The sequence below is a fragment of the Coregonus lavaretus genome, assembly GCF_964263955.1.
Source record: "Coregonus lavaretus genome assembly, chromosome: 1".
In the NCBI taxonomy this organism is placed as follows: Eukaryota; Metazoa; Chordata; class Actinopteri; order Salmoniformes; family Salmonidae; genus Coregonus; species Coregonus lavaretus.
This window is the reverse complement of record NC_139988.1, coordinates 59,856,434-59,877,179: the sequence shown is the minus strand read 5'-3', so window position 1 is coordinate 59,877,179 and position 20,746 is coordinate 59,856,434. Positions and strand designations below refer to the sequence as shown.

The following is a 20,746-nucleotide window of genomic DNA, read 5'->3' as shown; positions in this document are numbered from 1 at the left end:
GAGGGAAAAGGAGTGTAAAGAGGGTGAGGCAGAGGAGGAGGCATGTGGGCTTCGACTGATGGGGAGGAGAGAAGCAAGAGAGATTACAGAGAGGGAAGAGAAGAGAGGGGGACCTGAGTTACTGTAGTAGTAGTAGTTGGGTTGAGGGGGAGTGGGGTGCTATTAATGTCCGCTGGTGGAATTCCAGAAATGTGTTTTGTTTTGTTTATTTGTTTGTTTTGTTGTTTATAGGATTTACTTGAATTCAGCCATTTTACATGTAATTGAAGTTGCAACAGAGATTGACTCTGCGGTGGAAAATAACATATACAGTATGTATTAGTATTACAATGGATATTTAAGGTATTAAACTGTCCAATGCCATGTTAAGGTTGGATTTTGTAATATTCTAAAAATAATATTTGTGCTGCTATTGGAACAATAATATTGAAACAAAAGTTAATTAATGAATAAATGAATGAATTTAGTTGGATCATCTTTTTCTTGTAAATATCAACCGGGTGGTAAATTAAAATGCTCTCCTATACTACCTGCTCTCCTATCTACAAACAAAGTAAGACACTTTATTTTTTCTGTTTTTTTAAGGCTGTTGAACAACTTGATTTTCTAAAGCCAAGGGTAAACATGTGGAGAAATATTCCTACATCGTAATAACTGACTAAATCAAACCTGATCTACCTCTATACCTGGCAGTTAGTGTAGATAGAAATGTAAAGCTACATGCCAACTTTTATAGACACAATAACATGACTGTGCATGTCATAATGATGGAATACATCTCACAAGTGTAGTCATGTGTACTGTATTTGATTTTTTCTAATTGTAGTGAGAACCCAATTTTCGAATGTTATAGTCCCAACCACATACTTATACTCCGTAGAAAATATCGATTTATAATTTAGCTTCAAGGTTTTCTTTCAAAATAGCTTTTCTTTTATATAAGTTAATCCCCTTTCTACTACACACAGCAGTAGCAGGTCACATGGGCTCTCTTAAATCACACCTGCCTTTTACAACCTCTGAGCAACGATTTAACCCCTACCACTATTAACCCATATTAACTATTATGTAAATGTTACTATGATATAAATATCATACAGAGCTTGCTTCGTGTATGCATACATGGGGAAATACAGTATAGTGGTTCGTCCAAAATACACAAAAAAAGTATTTTGGAATCAAATATTGATCGCTTTAGGATTTTCTTTTGGAGCATATCTTTCCCTGTGTACAAAACTAAGCTCGAGAAAAACAGGTGTCCCAATTCCAAAACAATAAGTAGACTTGTGCAACTATTATTGGCTATTTTTCACAAACCGTTTCAGGAGAGGCATCAATCAGAGAAAGAGAGAGACAGCGTGTCCTCGGTGGCGCTGACCATGGTGTTGAAATGCCTAATGGTGTCGTGTGGGGTTTCGGCTTGTGGGTTGTCAATAGGCTTACTACTTACTATTAGGTCAAAAGTCTTAGTAGAATTATTTAAGTCATCAGTCGAAACAAACGAACTCAGAAATGGCTCCTCCTGTCGTCATCCTTATTCTCAATTCTTCACTTTATGTGAGTAACAGTGGAGTGACAGAGAGCTGCAGTTTTTACACTGACAGACCACTTGACAAGGTGTCTTTACTGACGCACGCGCACACACACACACACACACACACACAAAAGGGTTATTTGGCGTTATATATAGAACCTTTTCTTCTAAGAGTGTAACACACTCCTGTCAGTGTAAGAACGTATAGACCAACCTTTGGAGTAACAGTTATTTGATTTCAATTTTCTCCTCGCATCTCACCGTGGTCGTAATAACAACTTTATTTTCAGCAGTGCATAAATTAATTACACGCATTTAATAACCAAAATATCATTATATCCCCCCTTTAATATCATAAATGCTGCTCACAAGGGAAGCTCTTAATAACGCACGGGCAGTAACTGGCCATTACCCGACTGTAATGATATTACAGACCCAATTACCCGCCATTAGATGGGCTTCTCTGCATCTTATGTGCGTTGATCCAATCCCACCCTTCTCTTCCAAATTTCAGCTGCAGTTTGGAGCCTCATTTCGCCTCTCCATAAAGACTCCGGCGTCTGCGCTGTGATGTCCCTGATGCGCTTTAAAACTAATTGAAAGGGTCCTGTGGTATATGTTTATCTGCGGAAGCGATATAAATCGTGAGACCCCTTGCTGTGAAGAAAATCAAAATTCTGGGCGTTGTAAATGTTATAATATGCCAGCCCCTTGTAAAGTGGACCCGGTAACCCACCTAACGAGCAATTAATGGCCCGGCAGTCAATCTCAAACCAAACATAGAAGCAACCAAATAAAGAAGTGCACCGGCTGTGTGTATGTGTGTTTTTATGGTCAGGGAATAACCACTGGTATAACAGCAGAGTAATCTGCAGGGGGAAAATATTTTAATTCTCAGATAAGCTACCTGGGAGAGTTGTTTCCTACCCGGGTCGGCCCCTGACGCACACACACACACACCGAGATGGTCCCACTCACAGTGAGAAGACAAAGCCGCGGTAATCCGATTAGAACCAATTAGGCGTGAGATTCTAAAGGCAGCACGAGCTGAAGCCTCAAAACGCTGTAGACATCTGGACACTCCCAGAGAGAGAGAGAGAGAGAGAGAGATAGAGGGAGGGAGAGAGAGAGAGAGAGAGAGAGAGAGAGAGAGAGAGAGAGAGAGAGAGAGAGAGAGAGAGAGAGAGAGAGAGAGAGAGAGAGAGAGAGAGAGAGAGAGAGAGAGAGAGAGAGAGAGAGAGAGAGAGAGAGAGAGAGAGAGAGAGAGAGAGAGAGAGTAAAAAGAAAATGAACTCAGAGAGGGATGTTGAGGGGGAAAGAGGGGAGTGAGAAATGGCGAGAGTGAGAGAGGTTGTAGAGATAGTGGGACAGAGAGAAAGAGAGAGAAAGAGAGAGAGAGAGACTGTGACTGGAATTGGAACTGCCGGTTCCTGAGACAAACAGGAAACTTCTCGCGCCCTCTCAGCATCCTCTCCTCCTTGCTCCCTGGACCAGCGCAAGACAAATACTCAGCAGGTATCTCAGACAGCGGGAATATCTATCAGATAGGCCTATCTACCATTTTCTATCATATATAGGCTACATCTTTCGTATATCATTAACAATCATTTATTTTACTGCTATTGCAAGAGGCAACTGGGCATTATTTCTGATTTGTCTCTTTAAAACATTTGGTGAGTGCCGCCCTGTCTTATCCTAATTGACTATGTTGATGAGTATTCATCTCAGCAAATAACTTTGGAGTGAGCACATGGCTTTGGCATGGTTTGTTTACTTACTTTTATAGCTCGTTTATCTGGGGGAAGAGCAGGGAGTTTTGTGGAGTTTTTTTTTCTTTTTTCTATTTTGTCATTGTAATATGAGCACTATAATAATTTCACTGATTACGCAGTTTGTATTTTGTCCCGTTCCACTACTGTCAAATATTCATACAGACAGCTTGGACACATCTGGACCCGATATGCTCTGATCAGCAACTAAAATGATTTGGTTTATTTTCAGATTTCTCCGTGACATCGGGCTTTCGTCCACACAGATCCACAGATAAACGAAGCCACCTAGAAAACCATCATGTTTTACTTCCACTGTCCCCCTCAGCTGGATGGAGAATGCTGTCGGACTAATACGCGTAAGTAGGCTAGACCGTAGCCTACAATGCAGCAACTTTTGACTGCTTCGCAATAGATAGGCTAGAACGTGTTGACAGTTGTTTTATTTGCGAAAAGCAGGTTTATAACTATATCACTCTATAACTTCTCTATCTTTGCAATCAAGTTTAAATATTTGTAGCCTAATGCTACTCCCGAATAGGCTGTAAGAAGAGTGGTTTAAGTTGAATGACTCATGAAAACTGCAAACATCTGAATAACATATTTGTATCACTTTATTTCATTGTGGTAAATAAAGTGTGTCTGTGTGTGTGTGTGTGTGTGTGTGTGCGTGTGTGTGCGTGTGTGTGCGTGTGTGTGTGTGTGTGTGTGTGTGTGTGTGTGTGTGTGTAGCCCCGGGGCTGAGGCAGGTGTGTTGTCCCGTCTGCGGCCACATGTGTTTTGGTGTCATGCCTCTCAGACCGGGACATCAATGTTTGCATGGCTCTAATAACATGAATACACTAGATCATAGCCCGTTTCAATGGGCCATCCTATTTATTCACATCCTAAAAATAAACTCCTGCTTAATTAGTATTCCGTTCGATTTAGGTTTGTTATTTTTGTTGGTAAAATATGTTGCAAAGTGTTTCCATGTTGGGTTTGAAGTGAAAACAAACGAAATTATATTCAATTTATTTATATCAACAAGTATTTGTATTGGAACATTTCTTAGATGATGTTGTTATGTTTCCAGTGAACACCAACGGGTTTGCCAACCATGCGTCAGCAGGTGATTTTGATGACGGCTTTCTGCGGAGAAAACAGCGGAGAAATAGAACAACATTTACTCTACAACAGGTAGCAACCAATTATAACGAATTTAATCCAGTGCGAACAAAACCATGTGTCAAGCTAGCTAGGCTATACACATGTAATATTCCATAATAATGTTGATTACGATTATTATGATGACGCTTGTCATTATTTCCACCATAAAAATAAAATATTGCACTTCCTTATTGCTTGCATAGCATTTTGTTGCATACATAGGCTAGTCAAATATACAATTGTGTGTAGTGTTATTAACATGAATAATAAACTCGCATAACTTTAAAACTCAGCATATTATATTTTCCCATTTCACAGTTGGAGGCTTTGGAGGCTGTGTTTGCGCAGACTCACTACCCCGATGTTTTCACACGTGAGGAACTGGCCATGAAGATCAACCTGACTGAGGCGCGTGTCCAGGTGAGCACACACACGCACACACACACACACACACACACACACACACACACACACACACACACACACACACACACACACACACACACACACTAGGCACTCTGTCATTCTCTTGATGAGTATTAATAATTTATCCACTTCGATATAAAGTCCTCTGTTTTGGGGATCTGTGTGGTTCTGGTACTGGTTACCACCGACATTTTCACTTATAAATCAATCTGTGGACACTGTAGATTGGAATGTCTTGCATAGAGCAGTAGCCCTGATTCTCACAGACACAGGAGTATGTCTCTTTTGCTGGTGTGAAGCAGGATGTGAAAACTGACACCACTTGAAGCTGGGATGTCCCTCCTACCATTTAATTTGCTCTTCCGACTGTCCATCAACTCCAGGCTAAACCCTATGTCACAGCCACTAACAACACATATGCCTGCAATCCTTACATCATAACGCAGTAGAAGAGAGTGATTCCTTCACTGTAGCACATTCAGAGATCGATTTATAGCCAGTAATCTAAAATAATTAATAGATTCTAAACAAAAAACACCTTCTGTTTGTCATAGACGGACAAGATTAATATGAGATGAAAAGCGAGTTCCTAATGAGTTCAGGAAGCCATGTTAGAGCTCTGTGAGATGTTCACAGCGATGGGGTCAGACGTTTTGATCAAGAGAGACCTTTAGAAAATATGGACATTTTCTCTAACACTACATATACAAATGTGTATTTTACAGTTATATGGAAGGTGACATCTTATAGTTAGTCATTTTATATATTTATTATACTATATTTAGAACAAATATAAGTCATTTCAAGCCTTATTCATACAGTTTTGTTTAATAGGAATTACGTCATATAAAATATTTAATATTTTCATATTGTTATCATATTTGTACTGTGTACTTGAGCTTGTGTCCTCAAAAGTGACTACACCTTAGCAATATATAACTATTTTTTACCAGAAAGGTGAGATTTTAACCTTTCTTGGAATATGCAGCATTACTAGTTATTGTTTATGGCCCTCTCATGATAAATGATTACTTTTGGGGATGAAGTAGATTATATTTTCGATTACATTTAGTTACATTTAAGAGGTTTTAATAACATCAACATAATGGTGAATATTAGATTAGGTTGATTAATCGGTCATTCATAATTAACCAGCGATAATGTTCTTGACTAATTTGTCCACATCTCAAAGGTACAAAATAAATGCATCATCCACGGGTGTCCATTTCCATGGCTCGGAATAAAAGAAGCATAAGGGATGCTTTTAAAGACAGCAGTAGATACAAATGTTAAGACAGCATTAAGGATGTACACGCTCACACCCACACATGCACACCCACAAACACACCTTAACATTATTTTTAAATTTGTCCATTTATATTCTGACCCTGCCCTCCACATATGCTTGGTTATAAACTTGTCCAGTTGTAATTGAATTCAGTGTGTCCTGTATGTAATTCCATGCATTCCAGATTTGCTTTTGGGTTTTGTTGTGAGCGCAGATCTAATTGTAGGAAATATAATAGTTAGGCTTTGCTTCCCCTGGGTCATCTTACTATCGCTTAAAGCCGACAGCGCGCAGGATAATGGAATCCCAAGCTGTAAATTAGGGATTGTAAACAAATTATTCTGTTCTAATCCGATTACAACATTCTTATTATTAAATCTGAACATGAATCGGCTGCAGCATACAGGGACATTATTATTAGAAAATAAATGTCCTTTCGGTTGTAGTGTTGTTGGCTTGTCTTTATTGTGCTGTGCATGTCAATGGATTTCCCCCCTACTTAAAGCACGTGCTAAATGGAGATTAATGTAGCAATTACCGGCCATTCAGAGGGACGGGATCACGACTCTTTAGCTATAAGGTGCTGTAAGGTGCAGGGGTGAGATAGTCGTCTCACAATGACAACAAGCCGCCATATTGTTGTCCTGTCACTAAACCAAACTGTTGTCCTTTTCTTTTACATCGACTGAATGCGATTCATTTTGTTTGGATGTTGACATCATTGTACCTCGGCTCGTCGTACAATAGTGACTGTTCTGTCCCACGTGCAGGTCGCATGCCGTTGTTCTGATTCGCACCCCCCTCCAACCAATTCCATTCACACACATCATGATTAATGCGTGCGCGAGCGTAGTCTTAATCGAATCTGATGTTGTCAAACAATCACTAAATAGGGGAATAAACGACTTAATCACAGTTCTCTCACTCAGGCACCGACTGTCAGTGGGAAGTCATTAAAATATGATAATGAAAAATTGCTCAATTAAATGTTGTTATAGGCAATGACCTTCATTCAATTAGGATATAGTAGTTGGCAGTATGTGGCGGGCTGGAGACTATGGGTGGGTGAAGTTTGGGAGAAGTTGCAGTGCAAAGTCACTCAGGCAAAGAGCTTTGGTCCAACACACACGCACACTCACACACACTCACACACACACACAGGGACATTTTTATCTTTATATTATCATGAACCAAAAATGACATGAATTTTTGATACATTGGATAATAAGACACAATAGACCGTGTCCATATTTCAGTGCTGAGACATGATTAATGAAATCTGTCAATTTTCTGACAGACTGAATAGTACCTTCCACTCCTGGGTGCATAAATACAAAGATGCTGTGTCTCTTTTGAAAAATGATTTTATCTCGATGAGACTGAACAAAATTTCAACATACAAAAGCAGGTATTGATTAGACTACTTTAAATTGCACAAGGGAGAGAGAGTGCATGGAGCAACATTTATTTTTTTCCTCCTCTCCTCCTGTCTAGGTGTGGTTCCAGAATCGCAGGGCCAAGTGGAGGAAGACGGAAAGAGGGAGTACAGACCCCGATGGAGGTAAGGAGCAGATGAACGAGGGAGGCACTCCTCCGTCCAGGAGTCTGAACTCCCAGTGTCCTGTGGACCAGAGCAGGAAACAGAAGGAACCTCTGGAGATGCAGCAGAGGTGAGAGAACAGGGATGGGGACATAGGTGGGGACAGGGACATTGGTGCATGGGACAGGGATGAGTTTGTGGGGATCGTTCCCTTTCAGAGTTAGGCCTCTTCTCCCATGACAAGTTTTTTTTTTTTTTTTTTACCAGTAGCCGGTGACGTTGACGCTGTTATGTGGTGCTGAATGCCTGAATTTGGGGATTCTGATTTAGCCACTGTCCATGGTGTTGAAATCTCACTCTCCCAGGGGCCAGTAACGTTGCAGCTGTACCTCACGGCAGCTGTCCACTGTTACGTGGTGCTCAACAACAGATCACAGGATTCTGAGTGTGCAGCTGTCCGTGGTGCTGAAATCTCAGATCACAGTTATTTGCTTGTTGTTTACATCGGACCTTCTACACGTGATTCATTCACCACAAATGCTAACCCACTCCTCATCCCCTCCTCTTCACTTTCCTTCAGTTGCAAGATAACCATAATCTCTTATCTCTGCTCTGAGTCATTTTAAACTAACCTCCCTCCTCTCTCTCCCCACAGTATAAACCGAGCGGTGGGTCCTGGCGGGCCGTTCTTCCCATCCTGTCTACCAGGGACCCTCCTGAACTCAGCCACCTATGCCCAGGCTCTGTCGCACGTTGCCACAATGAAGGGTAAGTTAACACAGCTAAAGCTTACTACAAGCTCTACGGAGACGCAAGATTCAGAACGTAGCGCAGTGTTGCAATGTTGTTTTTCATCACAAAAGGGGTGGCTCCTTGTAGATACGCTCCGGCATTCAACATACTTTTGTACTACCTGAAAAATAAGATGTGCCATATCATTCCTTCTGCAGCTGTGGGTGCAGTGTTGTCGCTTGATTCCTTGATCTGATCTATAGGCTATATACGCTATTCATCAAAGTAGCCTATTTTGCATTGATAACCAAATATAATCTCAGCAACTGTTGAAACAGTACACCAAACAACAAGAATCCACCCAAAAAGTTATTTTGTTTAGAAGTACAGTACCAGTCAATAGTTTGGACACACCTACTCATTCAAGGGTTTTTCTTTATTTTTACTATTTTCTACATTGTAGAATAATAGTGAAGACTTCAAAACTATGAAATAACACATGGAATCATGTAGTAACCAAAAAATTGTTAAACAAATCAAAATATATTTAATATTTGAGATTCTTCAAATAGCCACCCTTTGCCTTGATGCACCAATTTGTAAGTCGCTCTGGATAAGAGCGTCTGCTAAATGATGTAAATGTAATTACAGCTTTGAACACTCTTGGCATTCTCTCAACCAGCTTCACCTGGAATGCTTTTCAAACAGTCTTGAAGGAGTTCCCACATATGCTGAGAACTTGTTGGCTGCTTTTGCTTCACTCTGCCGTCCAACTCATCCCAAACCATCTCAATGTGGTTGAGGTCGAGGGATTGTGGAGGCCAGGTCATCTGATGCAGCACTCCATCACTCTCCTTCTTGGTAAAATAGCCCTTACACCGCCTGGAGGTGTGTTGGGTCATTGTCCTGTTGAAAACAAATGTCCCACTAAGCCCAAACCAGATGGGATGGCGTATCACTGCAGAATGCTGTGGTAGCCATGCTGGTTAAGTGTGCCTTGAATTCTAAATAAATCACAGACAGTGTCACCAGCAAAGCACCCCCATGCCATAACACCTCCTCCTCCATGCTTTACGGTGGGAAATACACATCCGGAGATCATCCGTTCACCCACACCGCGTCTCACAAAGACACAGTGGTTGTAACCAAAAATCTCAGATTTGGACTCCAGACCAAATGACACATTTCCACCGGTCTAATGTCCATTGCTTTTGTTTCTTGGCCCAAGCAGGTCTCTTCTTATTATTGGTGTCCTTTAGTAGTGGTTTCTTTGCAGCAATTCGACCATGAAGGCCTGATTCACACAGTCCCCTCTGAACAGTTGATGTTGAGATGTGTCTGTGACTTGAACTCTGTGAAGCATTTATTTGGGCTGCGATTTCTGAGGCTGGTCACTCTAATGAACTTATCCTCTGCAGCAGAGGTAACTCTGGGTCTTCCGTTCCTGTTATGGTCCTCATGAGAGCCAGTTTCATCATAGCGCTTGATGGTTTTTGCGACTGCACTTGAAGAAACTTTCAAAGTTCTTGAAATGTTCCGTATTGACTGACCTTCATGTCTTAATGTAATGATGGACTGTCATTTCTCTTTGCTTATTTGAGTTGTTCTTGCCATAATATGGACTTGGTCTTTTACTAAATAGGGCTATCTTCTGTATACCCCCAATACTTTGTCACAACACAACTGATTGGCTCAAACGCATTAAGAAGGAAAGAATTTCCAGAAATTAACATTTAAGGCGGCACACCTGTTAATTGAAATGCATTCCAGGTGACTACCTCATGAAGCTGGTTGAGAGAATGCCAAAAGTGTGCAAAGCTGTCATCAAGGCAAAGGGTGGCTATTTGAAGAATCTAAAATCTAAAATATGTTTTGATTTGTTTAACACTTTTTTGGTTACTACATGATTCCATGTGTTATTTCATAGTTTTGATGTCTTCACTATTATTCTACAGTGTAAAAAATAGTAAAAATAAAGAAAAACCCTTGAATGAGTAGGTGTATCCAAACTTTTGTCTGGTAGTGTAATAACTAGTGATTCCAGGCTATTGTGAAATGGTATAACCTGCTGTAGCCAACTAGCTAGCCATGTGTTTTTTTCTCTGTGAACTAAACATGATGACGCTCTATTTTGAGCTGATATCGGAATGAATACACAAGCAGCATATCAAACTGGGATAAAGTTTTACGTTAAACCGGCAAGTATAAGAATATAATATATACTGTATGACCAAAGGTATGTGGACACCTGCTCGTTGAATATCTCATTCCAAAATCATGGGCATTAATATGGAGTTGGTCCCCCCTTTGCTGCTATAACAGCCTCCACTCTTCTGGGAAGGATTTCCACTAGATGTTGGAACATTGCTGCGGGGACTTGCTTCCATTCAGCTACAAGATTATTAGTGAGGTTGGGCACTGATGTTGGGCATTTAGGCCTGGCTCGCAGTCGGCGTTCCAATTCATCCCAAAGGTGTTTGATGGGGTTGAGGTCAGGGCTCTGTGCAGGCCAGTCAAATTCTTCCACATCGATCTCGACAAACCATTTCTGTATGGACCTAGCTTTGTGCACGGGGGCATTGTCATGCTGAAACAGGATACTGCCTTCCCTAAACTGTTGCCACAAAGTTGGAAGCACAGAATCGTCTAGAGTATCATTGTATGCTGTAGCATTAAGATTTCCCTTCACTGGAACTAAGGGGCCTAGCCCGAACCATGAACAACAGCCCAGACCATTATTCCTCCTCCACCAAACTTAACAGTTGGCACTATGCATTCGGCAGGTAGCGTTCTCCTGGCATCCGCCAAACCCAGATTTGTCCGTCGGACTGCCAGATGGTGAAGCGTGATTCATTGCTCCAGAGAACGCGTTTCCACTGCTTCAGAGTCCAATGGCGGCGAGCTTTACACCACTCCAGCCGACGCTTGGCATTGCGCATAGTGATCTTAGGCTTGTGTGAGGCTGCTCGGCCAAGGAAACCCATTTCATGAAGCTCCAGATGAACAGTTATTGTGCTGACATTGCTTCCAGAGGCAGTTTGGAACTCGGATCTGAGTGTTGCAACCGAGGACAGGCGATTTTTACGCGCTATGAGCTTCAGCACTCGGCGGTCCCGTTCTCTGAGTTTGTGTGGCCTACCACTTCGCGGCTGATGTTGCTCCTAGATGTTTCCACTTCACAATAACAGCACTTACAATTGACCGGCGCAGTTCTAGCAGGACAGAAATTTGACGAACCTACTTGTTGGAAAGGTGGCATCCTATGACGAAAGTCACTGAGCTCTTCAGTACGGCCATTCTACTGCCAATGTTTGTCTATGGAGATTACATGGCTGTGTGCTAGATTTTATAAACCTGTCAGTAATGGGTGTGGCTAAAATAGCTGAATCCACTAATTTGTAGGGGTGTCCGCAAACTCTTGTATATATAGTGTATATGTATGCAGGTAGATCAACGGAGTGAAGCTTGTAGTAACCTTAACAGTTAACACAACTAACACACTCAATGGTAAGAGGAGAGGAGGAGGATGGTGATGGTGGTGGTGATGATATACATACCCTACTGTATTTGTAAGAAACCCTTAAACAATTTCCTGACCCTGACCTGTGTGTTTATTTCTGTGTGTGTGTGTGTGTATAACCAGGAGGTGGTCTGTGCTCTTGCTGTGTTCCTGACCCAATGGGCCTGTCCTTCCTGCCCCCCTATGGTTGTCAGGGCAACCGTACAGCCAGCGTGGCAGCCCTGCGGATGAAGGCCCGTGAGCACTCTGAGGCCGTGCTGCAGTCAGCCAACCTGCTGGGGGCTGGCCATGGGCATGGTGCTGGAGTAGGAGGCCTGTCCGAGGTCGGGGTTTCCGGGAATGGGTTGACAAGGCCCGGGATGGGCCCTGCCCTGGGAGTTATATCTGGATCAGTGTCGGGCGTCTCTGGAGCCGTGGGGAGAGGAGCAGGGGGCGGACTTACTCTCAGCCCAGTCTCCAAGACCCCGACTCAGGGTAGTGGGTCTGACAAACACCCCCTCTGCCCCAAGGAACCACTCGAGAAAAAGTGAGTGTGTGTGTCTGTGTCGCTGCCCAGAGGAGACCGACGTACGGACAGTGAGGATGTACAGACAGACGGATGGACTGGGACTTTAACTCCTGTGGTGTGACTGTGTCTGTTGTTATGACCACGTTCCCTCTCCCTACTCCCCCTAAAGCACAACTATGGACCTATTCCAACTGGAGCAGGGAGAGGAGTGGTTACCCAGATATCATACTATATGGATTTAACTATCAAGATATTTATTTGATTGTGATTTATTTATTGTGGGTGAATATTGCTGAATGTCATGGGGCTGTTGCTGAACCTTTATAATGGACTCTAAAAGGGATAACTTGAATACATTGTGTGTGTGTTTGTGTGTGTGTGTGTTCATGTGCGTGTGCGCTTGTGTGTGTGTGTGCTTGTGTGTGAAAGAGACCCTGGCTGATGTGAATCTGAGGCATTTCTCTTTCTCTCTCATCTTGGCAACACCCTCCCTTGTGTATTATTAGAGTATTGTGTTACAGAACGTCACCAGACAATGTAACATGTTATGTTTGTCTTCTTATGAACACATGTAAAGCACAACGTGAAATATTGACAAGCTATGGTCATCATTGTTCAGGCTTTTAGGCCAGCGACCAGAGAGAACTCCAACTAATGATTTATTTATCTTGTTTAACTGACAGGGACAGTGCACATGAATCAACGTATACATTTTCACATCGATGTTAAAGTGCCACAGTTGAAGCTTATGTTGCTTCCCGGTCCCTTGGCTAATAAATATGACACAACAGTGGTGTTGATATCAGGGCTGTTGCTAATATCTATTCAGTCTGTTAGTATGTCTGTAGTGTTACTAGCATTAGCCGAACCCGGATCACTTTAGTCCTGTTGTGACATGTTCTCTAAAACAATTAAAGATGTATTCTCTCCTGTTGCGTCCCGCCACGGCCATCTGCTCCTATCCATTATTCATCAGCTTCCCTTAAAGCTGGAGAGAGACGAGAGCGATCATTGTACTTATTATTTATTTACTTTTAGGAACGCCAACGCCACTCACTGCTTTTCTTTTCTCTCTCTCTCCCTCTCTCGCTCTCTGTCTCTTGCTGCCTCTCTCTAGTCTTCTCCACCTCTCCCTCTCTCTCACATGCCTCCCCTCTCTCTCTCCCTCTCTTTCTCTCTCCCTCTCTTTCTCTCTCGCCAGGTTACTATAACCCATTAAACATGATACATGCTAATTATTAATGCCTAAATGTATATTTACAAAACACTTTTTTAAACACCCAGAAGCTCCTTCATGGTTCATCAGATTGGCTGATAAATAAGACCCCAGCCGATCAGATGGAGAATATTTAACCGCAGCGAGAGAGATCACACAGAGACCAGGACTTAGGCTGATTCAATTTGTGTCCTTGAGGATTTTCAGGAAATTACTTTTGTTAGTCAATAACGCAATTAAGTAAACTACATACACATTAGCATTAATAATTGATGGTGAATTATGTATCACCACAAAGTACTGGGTTAATAATTAATGATGAGGGAGACACCCTGGTGACATGGAGGAGGGAGATAATGTCAGAAGGCCTGGATGGGGAGCACTCACTCTTTTATTCTATCTCTTTCTATTCCTCTCTCTCCCACTCTCTTTCTCTATTCCTCTTGTTCTGTAACTATCTCCCTTTCTATTCCTTTCTATATTTCCCCCTGTATCTTTCTTTCATCTCTCTCTCTCTTGTCTTTCACACTGAAATCGACTGCATGCTGTGCATAGTTCATATATATTAATAAAGTGAAGATTTAATTGAATCTTTGAGTCATTGAGTTATATTGTTAGTGTGTTTGTATGAGCAAGACTTCTCTCTGGCTTATTTTGTTTTACACTTTTTAAACAAAACAAGTAAAACCTCATATGAAACAAAGAGCTATGCATGTAGTTTGTTGAGTGTGCATGATTATACTCTAAAATGTCGATACAATTGTGATGCTTCCATTCAAAACTTTTGACCAGTGATTGTGTTTTCCAAACTCATCTAAACTCATCTAAACTAAGTAGCAATGCCACTCATGTAACATTGAAATGTTGGCCAGATTTATACAGTGAGGAAAGGCAAGTTCAACTAGTTATTTGTATTTTTGCATTACTCCAGTCATTGTAGCACATATTTTTCAGAATATCTATTATCCAATCAAGCCCAATCAAGGATGACTTGATTAATCATATCCTAATATGGTAATATGTAAATGTATGCGTTTGAAAAACCCAATGACATGGCAGCGAATTATAATATTGTATACACTTATTATAACAATGGTTATATTGTGTGTACTTATTATACCAATACTTATTATAACAAATGTACACTGTTACCCAAAATGGAACATGTATTATATAATGTGGCTGACATTGACATACGGTCTAAAACTCACAAAGGATACAGACAAAACATTAAAATCTCTCCAAATTGACTACAGTGGTTTTGGAATTGAATCATAAAAAAAAGGATTCAGGCCTTATACTGGTTCCGATCATCATAAGTTCTGTATAGCACTCATAATTCACTGCTTTAATATGCCATAAACAAGTCAAGTTGCTGTTGACATCTCCGCTGTGCATATGGCATCTATGATAATTCTCTGTCACCTAAAATAAGTCCTGCAGCAGTTTTGTGGAGCATTGTTATATTAAATTAACTGGAGCGCAGCCAGAAACACAAACTGACAGAGTGAATACAGAGGCCAGGCATTCTACTCTGTTCTACACAGCCATGTTAATGGGCTTCTATTGTTGCAGTAATGAAAACATTATGCTGAGATACAGAAAGAGAGAGAGAGATATGTCCTGGACCAGGGGCACTTCACACTGAGAGACAACCAGCAGGATGAAGTTAAAACTGGATACTGATCGGAGGTCAGTTTTATATTTTCCATCCCTAATGGTTAGGGCTAACTTCTACCCGGCGGCAGAGAGAAACAGCGCAGACAGTGTTCAGGTCAGAGAAGAGACTGAACCTCCACCGTCATCATCACTGCTTTTAATTCCTGCATCAGAGATGATCGATAAGCCAATCAATTAGAATCAGTTAGACTCATCTCTGATGAAGGTATACCAGCAGCATATTTTAACTCAGCAGAGAATAATGCATTTGTCTGTCAGATGTAACAACAGGCTCCGGACAGCAACATAACCACAGGAAGGCATCTGACTCAGCATGGAGAGGACAAGGACCTGCTCTCTGCTCTGGACCAGACTCCTGTCTCATATATCAGACCCAAATAATATTTTATTTATTGATCCTTTATTTAATCTGGTGTATCTCATTGAAAAATACATATATTTTGCAGAGGAGAAAAATGTGAAAGAATATTTTGTGTTTTGTATTTAACCTTTATTTAGGTTAAATAAAGTCCCATTGAGGACAGGAGACCTCTTTTACAAGGGAGACCTGGCCAAGAGGGTAATGTTGTTAGCTTGTAAAAGAGGTCTCCTGAACTCAATGGGACTTTATTTAACCTAAATAAAGGTTCAATACAAAAGAAAAAACATTCTTTCAAATTTTGCTCCATTGCAAAATAGATTTATTTTTCAATGGGATACACCAGATTAAATAAAGGATAAATAAATAAAATATGATTTCACATTTATTGCAAGGACTTATAATTTATGGTTTAGGCTTCAGATTTGTTTTCACCCACTATAGAATTGATCAAAGTCTGAGAGCTTAGAGCCTTTTAGGGTGCATCTCAGTAGGGTTAATTTAATCAGTGATAACTGATGGAGTGACTTCCAGCTTTCTCACAGGTTTAGGGATACATACATAAATACACTAAAAGAAATGACTGAAGCGTTTTGCAGGCCATATGGGAGGACAGTGTATTGAAATAGGCCACAAATAGTGTGATTATGAAGGGTCTGGACACCAAATCTACTGTTATACTGAAGGAGGGGAGGAGAGAGAAGGATCATGGTTATGTATTGATCACGTCCACTAGGTGGTATCTTCGTCAGCTACTGAGTCCATCAACAGAGAATAGATAACCAATTCTGTCAACAACAAGAACAATACCAACCAACAACACATTTTGTTTAAGTTTGCTTCTTTACAAAGTGTTTCTGAAAGATTTCCAAAATACTGACAAAGAAAGTTAATAGAGTGAAGTAAGCCGTGCTTTTATTCTGTCTGCAAAAGTCTGTCTCACACTATATAACTCACAGAAAGACAGACACCCTGTACACATTTCTCACTTCAGAAATGTGGATCTATTTATTGAAATCAAATCTACCAAACAGCAAGATTCAAATCAGCTTTTTTCACAGCCACACAATGTGGTTGCATATTTGCATAAATACAAGTTTGGTGTTCACTTTGAATAGACCTTTCAGCTTAGGTGATACAACAACAGTTGATTAAATTCACCATATTTCACTATTCTAAAATATTCTAATGAGACCATGTTGCAGAATCGTCACTGAATTGTGTGACAATATTTCATGCACACCAACCAAATTGTGGAATAAAAAAATTATCTAATCCATGTTTACAATGGTAGCAAATGTAACAGATGTAGCTAATGAGAACTTTAGTTTCTACAATCTGCCAAACTTCATCCCTAAAAGTACTAGCAGCACTAAAACTGTCAAATATTGTATTCTTATTCACTATTCACTTATATTAGTAAAAGTTGTAGGTGACCATGACATATTTCTCCACAAGAATATTGCAAACAGCATTTATCACAGTCAAAAATGGAACGGTAAACATTTCTGTAAAACAGTTCATAATAAATAGTCTTCATCTAATTCATACTTGCACTTCAAAACTACAACAATATCAACATCAGCAATATAAAGCAAACTTTACAAAACATCTCAGAAGAGAGACATTTTCTAATGAAAACAAAACCACAAAATAGTCAATTACAACAGACAAAGATCTTAAATAAGTCACATATACAGCCACATCGCTCCTGTTTCTTTAAATATATATTGAGCTTCTGTGAAATCTGTATTTTTGCATCTAAATGCTATCAAACGCTTCAAAACACTGCGGTTTATTTCATTTCATTTAATGTTATTCAACTTTTATCAGTGTCTATGATGCTGGAACTCTGCTCTAGAGAGACCAGGGTTGTGTTCATTATTAGGGCATGTAATGGAAAAAGTCAATTTTAGTCAATTTTCTTTCGTTTGGTGCCTAATGAACATGACACTGACAGGACTGCTTCAATTAAACAAAAGATGTCAATCAGTGTAGTCACCAGCCACCAAAATCCATAGCAAAGTCCTCCAGCTCGCTCATGGTGATGATGTCTCAGTGGGGGGTGGAGTTAGTATCATCACCGTACACTGCGCCCTCGTCTATCTGGCTATGTGTGTCGTACGCAGTGTGTGTGTCGTACACTCCCCTCCCCTGCCCAACCCTGACTTTTCTCTGTGGGCTGTGGATCCTGGGGATCCTGGGTGGGAGCCTCCGAGGCAGACATCCCAGAGAGAGACCTGTGAGTTGGCAGGGAGGAGACGGGCATGGGATGGTAGCTCCGGGGATACCCCTGGTAGAGCACATAGGGCTGGCTGGCCGGAGGAGCTTGGGGCTGGGTGTATGGGGGATACATTTGGGGTTGGGGCTGGGTGTATGAGGCTTCGGGAAGGGACTGAGGATAACTCTGTGGCTGGGCCTGAGAAAGAGAGCCTACCTGGCCTGGCTGATGGACATTCAGCTGGAGGTACTTTCTTGTCTCCGGTTCAAAGAAGGTCTTGAGCTTCACCACAAAGTACTGACCAGACCCCGTGTCCTGTAGGACCTTCTTCTGGGTTAAACTCTGGGTGAAGGGCTGGGGGAGGCTGAGGGAGGAGGGGGAAGGGTAGTTGGGGTCTACATGGTACTGAGGGACATTCAGGGGGGAGGTGATAGGGGAGGCCAGGGGTGAGTCTGGCCTGTCATAGCCCCCCCCCCACACTCCTCCTTGAGTAGGGCCGGGAGTAGGGGTGGGTGTAGGTGATCTTTGACGGGGCGTTGACCTCATTTGAAGGCTGAGTCTCTCGGATGGGGGGAGTCAGTGTGACGAGACGGCAGAGTCTTGATATACAGGAGTCCCGGCGCTCTCTCCTGTCCTCTCGTGCTCCTTGTCTCCCCTCTCTGATCTGCTCACCCTGAACTCTTCTCCGAAGCTCTTGTGAAAGCATGGTTTGACTGACTTGGTGAGAGAGGAGCCTCTGAAGATGTTGTCTTTGTCGCCATCGCCATCTCCTCATCTATCTGTCTCGCCTTCTTCTCCTCCTCCTTCTTCTCCACCTCCCTCTGTTGCTGTTGCTCTCTCCTCTCCTCTCCTCTCCTCTTCTTTCCTCTCCTCCTCTTTCTTTCTCGCTCTCCTCTCCTCCTCTCTCTGTTTAGCCTTCCTCTCCTCTTTCCTCTCCTCCTCTCTGTCTTGTCTTCCTCTCCTCCTCTTTCCTCTCCTCCTTTCTCTGTCGCTCTCTCCTATCCTCCTCTCTCTTCTCCATGCTATATATCTCTCCCAGAGAGGCTTGTGTTACATGTGTTTTCTCCATATATTGAGTTGCCTCTACTGAAGGGGAGAACAGGCATGTCGACATGGATGGGTTGGGTCGGTTGGTGAGAGAACAAGGGGTTTCTAGTCTTACCGTCGACCTGTGAGGGTATGGAGCAAGCTAGCAGAGGAGGATTCTGGGATTGATAGAGCCTTTGGCACCTATCATCCCCAGATTGGTACCCAGGTTGGTACCCTGAAGTGGTTGCATGTTCTGGTTGTGGCACAGTGTCGTGTTTGAGAATGTGTATATCTGTTGTCTCTGTGAATCCCTCAGTTGTTTTGGCCTTGTTGAATGAGATTACCAGTTTGTCTTTTTCCCTCAGTCTGATCATCCCTGTCTTTCTCTGTTCCTGCTCCATGGAAGAGAACACTCCTATCTTAGCCTCCATGTTTAGTTTGGCAGGAACCTCTGGTTCTTTCACAGCTACTGCATCTTTCTCGGACATCACTGTCACTGGGTGGTCTTGCTGTTCAGTCGTAAAGACAGGACGTCTACTGCATCATGGGAAAATATCCATTCTTTCTGCTTGGACTGTCCGTGTTAGGAGGGGAATCTTCTTTAAGACTGAACAGCAAGATCAGCCTTAGTCTCGTGTAGTCTGTGATGTCAGTAGGGACAGAAGGTAGTATCTTCTCTCTTGGTTTCACCTCTGGTTTAGAATACACTTTTTCTCTTGTTGGAAGTGCTGGGTTATTCTCTCTCTCTTTTGCTGTTGTTTCTACGTTGTTGTTCTCACTTACCCCTGACACAACACGGATGGCTATACTATCGATGTCAACATTATTGTCACCAGTGGGTTACTCTGCTCCTGAAGAAACATGTTTGGTAACTGAATGACTTTCAATAGTTTTTTGGCTATCAATCTCACTTGTTCCTGATACAACATGGATTGCAATACTGTCTATGTGTAAATTCTCCACTTGGCAATCTTGAAAACATACATCTTTGACACCTTGAACGACACTGCTCTTTGTCATTTCCACTGATGCAAGGTCAGCTTTGCCGATGGTTTCATTAGTAGGAGGGTTGTTATTTGCGTAGTTGTTAGGACTTCTTGCAGTCATGCCCTGTTTAAAGAGGAGAGGGAGAGGTTGAGTTTCATCCAACTGTTTACTTTTAGCCTGCTCTCCTGTGCGTCCATCTTTAACTGCAGAGGTGTCAAGGAGTAGATTCTCCGTCCGAGACTGATCTCTCCCATACAATGGAGGATCCTCCTGTGAATAATTATTCAGGATCTATCTTCATGGTTTCAGGTGCACCTTCGTGGTTTCCCTCTGGCAGCTGTGCTTGCTGTCTAACTCTGGCCTTTTCTGGATTTACAGGCTCAGCAAATGTAATGTATTCCCTATTGCTTCTTACAGTTGATTTTGCTTCATTATCTGAAAGTCTTTAATCTGCAATGGGAGCCATGGCTGGATGAGTCAATTGTTGTTGGTCTGAGGTGAGTAGATTTTTATTGGAAATAATTGCCTCTTCTTCCCTGTTTACCTTATCTTTTACTGGGGTGGGTTGTTGTGGAGTAAAAACGTCCTCTTCATCCACTGAGGGTTCTCTTATGGTCACCATTATCCCCATGATCTGCAAACTGTCATCATCTGAAACTGCCTCACTCTCGCCAAGAACAAGTTTAAGAGAATTTTGATTGCCTCATTTTTACTTTTCTCCTTCTTTGACTGATGCACTTCCTTTTCAGTTACATCACTGACCTTTGACCTGTTTTTGGCCTGTTCCAG

General features: G+C 41.9%; 1 protein-coding gene across 1 annotated transcript; it reads left to right on the top strand.

Moving 5' to 3' along the window:
- Window positions 1-3,604: 3,604 nt before the first annotated feature.
- Window positions 3,605-12,488, top strand: LOC311127185 (dorsal root ganglia homeobox protein-like; the record flags this gene model as incomplete). Its single annotated transcript, XM_084158971.1, has 6 exons — window positions 3,605-3,662; window positions 4,379-4,482; window positions 4,771-4,872; window positions 7,661-7,836; window positions 8,362-8,474; window positions 12,082-12,488. The coding sequence occupies 6 exons, from the start codon at window positions 3,605-3,607 to the stop codon at window positions 12,486-12,488; spliced, it is 960 nt and encodes a 319-aa protein (XP_084015097.1).
- Between the last annotated feature and the right edge of the window lie 8,258 nt (window positions 12,489-20,746).